We start from the raw sequence: 13,165 nt of genomic DNA on the forward strand, positions 1-13,165 counted from the left end.
AATAATAAAGGCGACAGGGGGCAGCCCTGCCTAGTACCATTTGTGATTGCTAGAGGCTCAGAGTACACCCCATTCACTTTTACCAAAGCTCTGGGTCCCGCATACACCCCCGCTATCCACTGAACCATCCGCTCTCCTAATCCCATTTGTTTTACTGTTCCCAACATAAATTCCCAATTCACTCGATCGAATGCCTTCTCTGCATCTGAGTTCAAGAAAACACTCGATATCTTCTTTTCTTTTACTTGGTTTATTAAGTTTAACACTTTAATAGTACTATCCCTTGCTTCTCTATTTGGTATGAACCCAACCTGATCCAAATGTACCAGTTTAGATAGATAGGGCTGTATACGTGATGCCAAAATCTTTGTCAAAATTTTAATGTCTACATTTATTAATGATATTGGTCTATAACTAGTGCATGCCCCTGGATCCTTCCCTTCTTTTGGGATAATCGTAATATGTGCTAGTAACGTCTCCGGGGGTAACATTCTTATTTGTCCTACTGTATTAAACAATTTAGTCATATGGGTCCCTATTAGTGTACTAAAGCTTTTATAATATTGTATGGTGAACCCGTCTGGGCCTGGGGCTTTACCATGTTTTATTGTTTTCATTATTGATTGCACTTCCTCCAGAGTAATTGGTTTTCCCAAATCCCTTCGCTCTGGAGATGTTAATCTAGCCAGACCTGCTGAGGATATATATTTCTCCACAGCCCCAGAGGGGTTCTCCTTTCCTTGAAGGTTATATAACGCGGCGTAGTATTTCCTAAATTCTTGTGCTATTTCTTTTGAAAGGTGGAGTTTTTTATCTTCTTTGGTTTTAATAAATGGGATATATGACCGTGACTGTAATTTTTTCAATTTTTTTGCTAGTAACTTCCCACATTTATCACCTGAATCGTATGTCATCTTCTCTGCATATTGTAAAACCGCTTCAGCCTTATATCTAAGGAGATCCGCTACCTGTCTTCTTAAATGTGTTAATTCAATTCCTATACCCATTTCTGTCTTTTTTTTATGTTGTATCTCCAATCTCTGTATCTTTTCTAATAATTATTTTATTTGTTTTTCTCTAGCTTTCTTAACTCGGGAACCATGTTTAATTAAAACCCCTCGAATCACTGATTTATGGGCTTCCCAAACTATTCCCGGATCACTTTCTTCATTATCATTTGTCTGGAAATACCATGTTATTTCTTTTTTTACATCTTCAATTATATCAGGGTTCTGTAGTAGACTCTCATTTAATTTCCACCTCCGCTCTGACGTCTGAGTTCCCTCTCCCCAAGTTATTTCCATTGTTACCGGGGCGTGATCTGTCCAAGTTATATTCCCAATTTTAATGTCCTTTATTAAGTGTAAACACTGATGAGGTATCAGAAAGAGATCTATTCTTGAATATATTTGATGTGGGGTTGAAAAATATGTATAGTCTTTCTCTCCTGCGTGTAATATACGCCATCCATCTACCAACTGAAATTCATGTAGTTTTTGTATGATTCGTTTCCTAATTCCATTTGGTACCGACGACGCCCCTACTGAGGTATCTTCCTTTGGGTTTAAAGGTATATTCAGATCCCCACCACAAATCAATTTACCCTCTTTAAAATTCATCAATTTAGTGATCACCTTTACTAAGAAACTATCTTGATGTATATTCGGTGCATAGATGGTGGCTAATGTTACCTTCTCACCCCCTATTGTCCCTTTAAGAAACAGGAATCTCCCTCCTGGATCCGCATATTTTTCGGCTAAGGACCATGGTATTCTATTTGCTATTAAAATTGCCACCCCTTTGCTTTTGGCTTCCTGGTTAGAGGCCTGGTATACATTAGGGAAATTCCTATTTTGAAGATATGTATATACCCCATCTTTAAAGTGTGTTTCCTGAATAAATCCTATGTCCGTTTTGAGCGATTTTAGTTCATTTATTAATATTTTACGTTTTTCGGGGATATTAAGTCCTCTTACATTTAGGGAAGTAACCCTTATTTTATCCATCTAACACACCACTTTTAGCTGACAGCGGAGAAGGAGAGGACAAAAATAAATAAATAAATAAAATAAAATAAATTAAAATAAATAAATAAAAAAATTATATAAAAAAAATTATATAAAATAAAAACAAATTTATAAAAAAAAAAAAAAAAAAAAAAAAAAAAAGGCTCCTCCTATAGGGGTCTTAGGAGGTACGGATTTTATGTTACGGCTTCTACGTGGGACTTCTGTTATCCCGTAGTTACCGAAAATAGGAGGAATAAGCCTGCAAAAGCAGGAGTGGCTGAGCTCCTACTACCTCTCCTCACTTTATTTAATTCCTCTTTAAACCCTTTTAAACGTATTTACCCTGTAGCTCCCTCCTTTTCCCTCTTTCTCTCTCCATCCTTCTCTCCTCCTTCTCCCCCCTCTTTCCTCTTCCCCCTCCCTTTCCCTCCCCTTCACTTTCTAATCTCTATTCTAGTATCCCTCCCCCACCTCTAAATTCCTTCACCATCCCCTCTCCCCATCACCCCTTCCTCATAATTATTTTCTTTATATGCACACATCATTAACATATTTAATTTCACTTCATATCCTATATATTTTAACAAATTATATTTGCATTAATAGGAAATCAGACATTTAGAACATAATTATTATTCATATTCCTCTTATATTCATATGTCAATATTAACTCCTTTATTTATGAATATACCCCTTATTTGTTCAATCTAGTAAAAATCTTCTCCTCTTCCACCTCCCCCTCCCTCCTTCCTATTACATATTCACCTTCCCTTTCTATTCCTTTTATCATTCTTTTAATACAGCTTCTACATATTTCCAGTCCTGAACACCCTGAACCTCCTTATGTGATTTACCTATTCCCCTATATGTGAACTTAATAAGTCGTCCCCTATACTAAAAAAAAAAAAAAAAAAAGGGGGGCTCGCTTCACCCTTTATTCCTATTGGTTCTCTCATTAAGTGCAAGATCTCATTTTAAACTCTGAATTATGTGACGTGTTATTTACCTATCTGTGTCTATTTTGTTTCCTCCCCCCCCACCCCACCCCCTCCCATTATCTTTATGTCTAATCTTAATCCCCCTTTCTACCCTCCCTCATACCCTTCCTTCCCCAATAAAGAAAACAAGTCTCCCAAGATGTTTTTACGTGTGCACAATGGTGCATATGATCTCCCTTTCTACCCTCCCCCCCCCTTCCCCCCTTCCCCCCAAAAAAAAAAAAAAAAATTTATCCCCAAAAGTATTCTTACATGTGCACAATGGTACTAGTGATCAGGTGTTTCCCTCAGGTGCAAAAAAAAAAAAAAAAAAAATAGTTTTTAAAAATCCCTAACGTTTAGGGTGGACTATCCTGATCTATTTATTAATGTATAATGCTGTATACTTTATATTCTATTATATATCCCAATTGACAATTAGTATTTTATCAACATATATTTCAATCATAACTAAAACATTCCGGTGATGGTTCATTACCAGTTTATAAGTATAAATATAAATAAAATTATGGGGGGGGGGGAGAGGGAAAAAAAAAAAAGAAAAAAAAAAGAACCACAATGAAGGTGCATACAGTTCATACAGTCAGTCCATATTTCCCTTTCTCCTCGTATCCCCCTATATAAATTGCTTCTAGGGAATGTTTAAAGTGTGGTGGTGGAGGAGGGACTTCCACATTAAAGGGAAACAACAAAAGAAAAGGGGGCAGGGGGATGGCCTAGAACAGGGACATGCAACTAGCGGACCCCCAGACGTCGCAAAACCACAAGTCCCATCATGCCCCTACCTCTGGGCGTCATGCCCGTGGCTGCCAGAGTCCCGCCATGCCTCATGGGACCCGTAGTTCCGCAACAGCCGGAGGCCCACCAACCGCACACCCCTGGCCCAGAAGATAGGCATATAAAAGAAAAAAAAGAGGAAAGGCCAACCATCTAGTCAATTTAGTACCGGGGGGAGACATAATAGTCCTGTATATTCATCTATTTTGTCTTGGAGAAGGAAAAAGAGAAAAAAAAAAAAAAAAAGATTCACAGTTTTCAGTATCCCCTGCCCAGTCCCTATGATTTATTCCGATTTTCTTCTGTTCCTCTGCGTTGTGATTCTCGATCCTTTGTTGTTTGTAGGCCACCTTTCCGACGTGGTCTGTCCATTGGCCGTAGCCAATCTGGGACCTCCAACTTTTCTATTCCCAAAAATTTGAACATCTCTGGAAGCTCTAACGGTTCAGATAGTAAAAATGAAAGTGGCCCTTTCTTAACAAATAATGCGATTGGGTATCCCCAGCTATAGGTCCCACCTACTGATTTAATTTTTTCCAGGAGTGGGCGTAATTGTGCTCGCCGTTGTAACGTGGCCCATGAAAGGTCTGGAAGAATCTTTATTGCCATTTCTTCAAACTTTATTATCTTTGCCTCCCATGCCTTGCGACTAATTATTTCTTTATGTGCATAATGATGGAAACGACCTATCACATCTCTGGGTCTTTCCGGATCGCTGGGCCGTGGCCCCAGGGCCCTATGTAGTCGATCAAATTCAATCTGTTTCTGTTCCTTTATTAATTCAGCCCCTAGCTGCTGGCATATTGTTTTAACAACTCTATGTAGAGATTCTCCCTCAATTTCTTCCGGTATCCCTCTAAACCGAAGATTTAATCTCCGACTTCTGTCTTCGATCTCTTCGAATTTCAAATGTATAGCCGAGCTCTGTGGTCTATAAGGGGGTTCTTTTTTCCTTATCTCCTCTAGCTCAGTTACCCGATCTTCCAACTTCACCACCCGTATCCCTTCTTCTGAAATTTTATCTGAGAGTGCTTGCATCTCAGATCTAATTAATTGCAATTCTTTCCGATGTCCCTCCTCAAGTCGGGTCACCAATGTTTCCATCTCATCCCTTGTCGGGAGGGCCTGAAGGATCGCCATCTCATCCCTGGTTGGTAATGCCTGTAAAATCGCCATTAAATCTATTCCACCTATATTATTTTCCGCCATGTTCTTATGTTCCCAGCTATTTATCTCCTCCTGCTCTTGCCCCCCTTCCGTGGCCTGTGGTGTAGTAAGGCTCATCCGGGGTGCTGCTCTCGAGATCTCCGGATATTCTGTCCCCCTTGTCTCCAGCACTGAGGCTCTTGCTGTGGCAGTTGCTGCTCTTGTACGTAAGAAATAGTCTTTGATCTCTGGCTGTGTCAGAGGGGTCAGTATTATTTTTGTTGAATTTTGTTGCTGCTTTTGCTGTGGGATTGCTTCCGTTTTTTTCTTTGCTACATTCATCCCGCTGCTGCCAGCAAGATAAATACTGCTTAGTCCCACCGGTTTTTAAGTCTCTTTTTTAAACTTTATTTAGTCAATAAAAAAAAAGTCCTGATGTGATCACCCGTATATTCCAAAACATATACCAGCCCGTATACCAGCCTCTTACCAGCCTCTTACTGGCCGCTTAGGAATGTACAGCTTAGGAATGAATTCCCACCTGCAGCCCTTTCAAGCCCGTCTTCTCTTACTTAGATTATAAGTTCAAAAGTTCAAAGGTTCATAGACTCCTCTACTCCTCTTCACATTTCACATTTCCTTGTAACTTCTTTTTTTTTTTTACCTGGCCTCTTACTGCAGCTTAGGAATGTACAGCCACTTTGTACTCACCGCACTCTTCCCGTCTCTCTCCCAAGCCTCAAGGTCACTTGTTCAACCCTGTGGTGCTAACTCACAGCCACAGTCACATCAATAGTCTTGGGGGGGTCCGCTTCCCCCCCCCGCTTCTCACACGCAGCACACAGCTGACTTCTCCCTCTCCTCACAGCGCAGCGGTGTGTGTGTATCGGCTCCCTGTCTTCTGTTCTCAGGTTCACTCCCACCTTCTCACACACAACACACGCTGAACGCCGCACGCTCAGCTGTTGAACTGTCTCTACTCACCGGTTGTGAGGAACCAACCAAAACGAGTCAGAAAAAAAATGATAACCAGGTGAAATTATATCAGGGCTTCTCAGGACTTTTCAGGGCTTTTAGGCTGCCAAAGATTTCCAATAGTTTTCCGGGCTCCCAGGGCTAAGAAAAGCCTACGAATTTCACTGCTTCAGGTTCAAGTTCTCATTACAGCTCTGCATTAGATCAAGTTAAAACTTCCAGGTTTGTATAACATTCAATCTATTTAGTATTTAGTGAGGAGAGGTGAGGTATAGCTCAGCTCAGCGTGTGTCTCCTCACTCCACCATTGTTAGGCCACTCCTCCTCCGGACTCAGGACTCACAGTTGACAATGCATACTGTATTAGAGAAAACAACATGAGGTCAAATGAACTGCCTGCAGGGCTCAGAGGCAGGAATATTGCAAGGCACAGATCTGGGGAAGGCTACAAAAGTTTTTCTGCTTAACTGAAGGTTCCCAGGAGTACAGTGGCCTCCATAATTCTCAAATGTAAGAAGTTTGGCACAATCAGGACTCTTTCAAGACCTGGTTGCATGGGTAAACTGAGCAATTGGAGTAGAAGAGCCTTAGTAAGAGAGGTGACCAAGAACCTGATGGTCACCTTAACTGAGTTTGAGAGATCTTGTGTGGAGATGGGACAAAGTTACAGAGGGACAACCATCACTGCAGCCCTCCAAAGACCTGGACTGCATGGCAGAGTGGCTAAGGGTAAGCCTATACTCAGTGCAAAACACATGAAAGCCTGCTTGGAGCTTGAAAAAAAGCACCTGAAGAACTCTCAGACTGTGAGGCACAAGATTCTCAGATCTAATGAAACCAAGATTGGGCCGAAGGTTCACCTTTCAAAATGACAATGATCCTAAGAAAACATCCATGACAACACATGCGTGGCCTAGGGACAACTCTGTGAATGTCCTAGAGTGGCCCAGCCAAAGCTCTGACTTGAACTCTATTGAACATCTCTGGAGAGACGTGAAAATGGCTGTCCACCAAAGCTCACCATCCAGCCTGACTGAGCTTTAAAGGATTTGCAAAGAAGAATGGCAGAAAACTCCCCAATCCAGGTGTGCAAAGCCAAAAAGACACAAGGCTGTAATTGCTTCCTTAGGTGCTTCAACAAAATACTGTGTAAAGGTTCTGAATGCTTAAGAACGTGTGATATTTCAGTTTTTCTTTTTAATACATTCACAGATATTTCTAAAAGTCTGTTTTCACTTTGTCTTTATGGGATACAGAGTGCAGATTAATGAGAATTTTTTTTAAATAAACAACTGTAGTATCACGCTATGACATAACAAAATAGAAAATCATGAAGAGGGTCTGAATACTTTAGGAATGCACTGTATATTGTTACAAATAGGGTCATATATTATATTATATATATATCATATATTGTATTTGAATAAATGGAATGTATTTGCTTCCAGTTTCTTTTTAGAAAATGTCTATAACTATAATATTTAAAGTTTAAATAAACTTTACAAACTATATTGAGTATTGCCATTTCTAATTATTTCCAATGTATTGTAATTAATACTATTGACGCCAAGTCCAGATGTAAAGAACACTTCTTTTTTTTGGATCTAAAACAGGGCAGGCTTGATGGTCTTTTTTCTGCCATCACTATTCTATGTTTCTAAAGACACGCAAATAACATACGTTGGTTACACAGGAGAGAGATATGAAGAAAGTACACAGCACGACGAAGAGTGTAAAGAGCTCCCGATGTTTATGCAGAAACTTAAATTCATCAATCAGGCCAGTGATTACTGACTCCATTCCTCCCATCTGTAATAAAATAAAAAGAAATAACCTTAGTCTACTCCAATGAAAATCTCCTTTTCAAATTAAATTACCAAAGACATTTTACATTGCTGCTCATCAGCTTAAGAAGTATTCAAACGGAGAAGCTAACAATTTATATATAAAAAAAATAATGATCTTTATTTCATGTCCTAAATTCACACAACCTATAATTTTCAAACAACCTGAGAAAAAATGTACACAACTTATTATTTACTGTACTCCTGGTTTAGACAGAGTCTAATTGCACTTTTTCATTTTCACATTGTTGGTCAATTATACATATATGTGCACATTCCTGTAGCTCTAGAAACATATTTCTTTCTTATGCTTCAAGTTTTTGCCAATGCTTTATCCTATCCCATCTGACAGTATCTGTGTATAGAGGTCATTGTAAGCTCTTTAACATCCCCCCCCCCCCTTTCCATCATATATCAGGTCCCTAGCAATCCCTAGATAGTAAACTCAACAAATAACTCTAAATACAGCTGCTGTACAAAACACACAAAGTGTTTGAAAATATTACTAAACCTTAGTATACAGCGTTAAATATCTCATTCCCCTTTAATTAGTGATATGGTGCTGCTGTGTTCAACTACAAATAACTATGCCACGTGTCTGTGTTGCTCACAGGTTGTATAAATTACTCCCCTTTGCATATATATATGCTACAATGTATATATATCAACTAAAACAAATCACTCTCTTTTTACATATAAAGTGCATATATATCAATCCCTAATTATTCAAGTGCATCCATAAATGATCAAAAAATCGAAATGTCTAAATAAATGTGTCCACATAAAAATTATTGGAAGTGTCCGCTTATAAAAATTCTACTGTATAAAGTGCTCAGTGCTCCTTCAGTGCTTCAAATCCACCACCGTGAAACACCACACTCTGGACCAGTGGCGGCTGGTGCCAACATTTTTTGGGGGGGGGGGCGCAAACAAACGAAAAAAAAATCAATTGCTGCCTCACTGTGCCCATTAATTGCTGCCACTGTGCCCATCAATTGCCGCCACTGTGCCCATCAAATGCAGCCACTATGCCATAAAATTGTTGCCACTGTGCCATAGAATTGTTGCCACTGTGCCATAGAATTGTCGCCACTGTGCCATAAAATTGTCGCCACTGTGCCATAAAATTGTCGCTACTGTGCCATGCCATCAAACGCAGCCACTGTGCCATCAATTTGTTGCCACTGTACCCATCAATTGTCGCCACTGTGCCATGCCAAACGCAGCCAACTATTTGGAAGCAGATTACAGCCCTCAGGCTGTAATCCTATTGGAAGCAGATTACAGCCCTTCCAAACCGGTAACCAGCTGCCGTTATTCAGATGGCCGGCGCTCACCAGGGGGGCGGCCATCTGAATAGTGGGCGGCAGTGACAATACATAGATTCATGCAATGCATGAATCTATGTATTGTATTTTAGTAGCGGTGCAGGAGCGAGAGGGGGCAGCGCTCCTGCACCCTCTATGGACGCACTGCCACTCCTCTGGACACCTCATCAGATGGCCATGACCTCACATTAAAGAGCAAGATCTCAATGTGCTTTTTCCTGAGGAGTTAAACATCCAAGTCATCTGCTTTACTCTCTCACTACATGTTCACCATTGTCATAAAAAACGGCCTCGTACACACGACCGTTTTCCTCGACAAAATCCATCAAGAAACTTGGTGGCAGAGCTTTTTTGCTGAGGAAAACGGTCGTGTGTATGTTTTTCGTCGAGAAAACTGTTGTGGATCTCGACGAGAAAAAAGAGAACAAGTTCTCTTTTTTCTCAACGGTAGTCTCAATTTCCTCGTCGTGTTTCTTGTCGGGCTGTTTTTTTTTTTTTTCTCAACTCAGAGAACACTAACCGGAGACATAATCAATTTTGCGTTCATACGCTGTCTCCATCCTGGTTCACATCATGGTAGGAAGTTGCTTTTTTTTTTTTTTTTGCTTTGTTTGTTATATCCATATATAGGTATAGACAAACTGAGCCTGTTTGGCCAAAGAATGGAAAAATACAAATAATGCTAGAGTTTGCATAGTGATAAAAAAAAGTGCCCCTACCCAAATCATCAAACCCAACCCCCCCCCCCCCACACACACCCCCCCATACCCAAGTATCTGCTTACGTCCTGTGCTTTCACACTATATATATTCAAGATTTCAGATTTTAAGGGATTCATTTTGAAATTAGATACTTCTCCGTAAACTTTAAGAGTTTTTAACCACTTAAGCCCCGGACCAATATGCTGCCTAAAGACCCAAGGGGTTTTTACAGTTCGGGACTGCGTCGCTTTAACAGACAATTGCGCGGTCGTGCGACGTGGCTCCCAAACAAAATTGGCGTCCTTTTTTCCCCACAAATAGAGCTTTCTTTTGGTGGTATTTGATCACCTCTGAGGTTTTTATTTTTTGCGCTATAAACAAATATAGAGCGACAATTTTGAAAAAAATGCAATATTTTTTACTTTTTGCTATAATAAATATCCCCCAAAAAAATAAATATACATTTTTGGTAAAAAAAATCGCAATAATCGTTTATCGGTTGGTTTGCGCAAAATTTATAGCGTTTACAAAATAGGGGATAGTTTTATTGCATTTTTATTTTTTTTATTTTTTTTTACTACTAATGGCGGCGATCAGCGATTTTTTTCGTGACTGCGACATTATGGCGGACACTTCGGACAATTTTGACACATTTTTGGGACCATTGTCATTTTCACAGCAAAAAATGCATTTAAATTGCATTCTTTATTGTAAAAAATGTCAGTTGCAGTTTGGGAGTTAAACACAGGGGGCGCTGTAACATTTAGTGTTCACTTAGTGTGTGTTTACTACTGTAGGGGGGTGTGGCTGTAGGACTGACATCATCGATCGAGTCTCCCTAATAAAAGGGATCACTCGATCGATGCGCCGCCATAGTGAAGCACGGGCAAGCCGTGTTTACACACGGCTCTCCCCGTTCTTCAGCTCCGGGGAGCGATCACGACGGAGCGGCTATAAACGAATAGCCGCGCCGTCGTCCCGGATCGCTCCCCAAGGCAAGCAGAGGACATACGGGTACGTACATGTGCCTGTCCGTGCCATTCTGCTGACGTATATCTACATGAGGAAGTCGGCAAGTGGTTAAAAGGTTAGGGAGAGATGTGGTTGGATTCACTATGTATAACAGAATATCATCGGCATATGCCACGATTTTGTGTTGCCTGTCCTCTGTCTGTATCCCCTCAATGTCAGGGTTGTTTCTAATCCCAGACAGTAAAGGTTCTAGGGACAGGATAAACAATAAGGGTGACAAGGGACAACCCTGTCGGGTCCCGTTAAACATCTCAAAAAGCCCAGATACTGTCCCATTTACCTTAACCCTGGCAGTTGGGTGGTTATAAAGAGCTTTTATCCACCCCAACATCTTGGGGCCTACCCCATAGAACTCTAGAGTATTCTGAAGAAATCCCCAGTCTACTCTGTCGAACCCTTTTTCGGCGTCTATTGACAGAAGTAGACCTGGGGACTTACCTTCTTTTATTTTCTGTATCAGTAGAAGAACACATCCTAGGGACTAAGATGTCACTAAATTTCATATAATACGCGGTTGTTAACCCATCAGGGCCTGGGCTTTTCCCTGTTGGGGACTCACTTAGGTTTTTCCTAATTTACGTTTCTATTATAGGATCCTCTAAAAAGCTGAGTTTATCTGCTGGTATTTTTTCTAAACCTGCTTCATTTAGGAATTTTTTGTTATATTCTGATCTCCTTTTCACCTTCTCAGGGGAATGGTTTTGAGATATTGAGTACAGCCTCCCGTAGTATTCTCGGAATACTCCCGCAATTTCAGGGGTTGTGTATACCTTGTTACCTTTACTCGTTTGTATACTTTCAATAAAATTTCCTTTAGATTAGTTTTTTAACATTTTAGCTAGATATTTACTCGACAAATCCCCCCCATTGGTACCTCTCTTTCTTAACTCTGTGACAAGTTGTTCTATTTTCTTGTTCATTGTGGTCCCTTAGTTCCTCCCTTTTCAGAATAACCGAGCGTCCAGCTGCACAATCACCTGTTTGTTTATGTCTCGATTCGAGGTCAAGGATTGATTTATGTAACTCATCTCGTTTCCTCCTACTTTCTTTTTTTTTAGCTGTTCCAATTGCGATCAAAACGCCCCTGATATAGGCCTTGTGAGCTTCCCATACTAATGCTTCTGACAGATGTTCTGAACTATTTTCTTTAAAATACAGTTCTAATTACCTTTTGATGCTATCTACAACCTCTTCATCTTGCATTGGATCTTCATTAATTTTCCATATCCCATTATTCTTTTGTATTCCCACTATTTTTAAATTAAATGATACTGGGGTATGATCCGACAAAGTTACTATTCCGATGTCGGAACTTTTGACTGCCTCCAAGGATCCATGGTCCACCAAGAATAAGTCGATTCTTGAGTACGTCCCGTGCACAGCTGAGCGGAATGAATAATTGCGTAATTTCGGATGTTGTATTCTCCAAACATCCATCAATTGATGTTGGTGTAGTTTCTTTTTAAGCGATTTCTGTTGTACATTCCCACCCCGCTATGCACGTGACGTACAATCGACATCTGGGTCCAGGCAGAGATTCATGTCTCGTCGGGCTGGTTTACGATGCGAAACGCGTTCGTGTGTATGCTTAGAAACCCGCGCATGCTCAGAATAAAGTATGAGATGGGAGCGCACCTTCGGTAAAAGTAGCGTTCGTAATGGAGATAGCACATTCGTCACGCTGTAACAGACTGAAAAGTGTGAATCGTCTCTTACCAAACTTTTACTTAACACGCAGTAACATGAGATTAGTAAAAGCAGCCCCAAGGGTGGCACCAGTGGAATCAAACTTCCCCTTTATAGTGCCATCGTATGTGTTGTACGTCACCACGTTTGAGAACGACGAGATTTTGTCTTGACAGTGTGTACGCAAAGAAAGCTTGACAAGATTCTCGACAAGCCTGACAAGGAACTCGTTGAGGAAAACGATGTTTCTTTTACGACGAGTTTCTTGGTCGTGTGTACGAGGCCTAAGAGGAGAAAGAGCTCCTTCTATTAGCTTTAATATGTGACATACAACATTAGTCATTACGCTTACATTTCATTGTGCTTTGTGTTCTGCACTTGAGTTTACGCACATTATGTTATTGCCAGCCCACTTCATTCTGTGACAGTATGTTCGTGGTCTGTGTGTACTCTGACCACTTCCAGCTGTCACCTCACAGCTTCTCCTATGCCCCAATACAATACAATAATGCAAGCTGGTTTCTGTTGAACCAGCCAACATCAGTGTGTACAGCAGCCTGTCCTACAAAAGTCGGCCTAACATCAAGATTCTGTCTAACGGGCATGCTGGAAAACCAGACCGGAAACCAATCAGCAATCACAGCCAATGCCTGTGAGCACTGATCAGTA

At 40.6% G+C, this 13,165-nt stretch overlaps 1 protein-coding gene across 1 annotated transcript in view; it reads right to left on the reverse strand.

Annotated features, from left to right (window-relative positions):
* Positions 1-13,165, reverse strand: part of SLC6A3 (solute carrier family 6 member 3) — an 87,224-nt gene that overhangs the window by 19,242 nt on the left and 54,817 nt on the right. Inside the window, exon 9 of the mRNA XM_040353528.1 lies at positions 7,586-7,714. Within this exon, the coding sequence (XP_040209462.1) occupies positions 7,586-7,714 (129 nt within the window). The remainder of the gene's footprint in view (positions 1-7,585; positions 7,715-13,165) is intronic.

The sequence above is a fragment of the Rana temporaria genome, chromosome 5, assembly GCF_905171775.1.
Source record: "Rana temporaria chromosome 5, aRanTem1.1, whole genome shotgun sequence".
NCBI classification, from domain to species: Eukaryota; Metazoa; Chordata; class Amphibia; order Anura; family Ranidae; genus Rana; species Rana temporaria.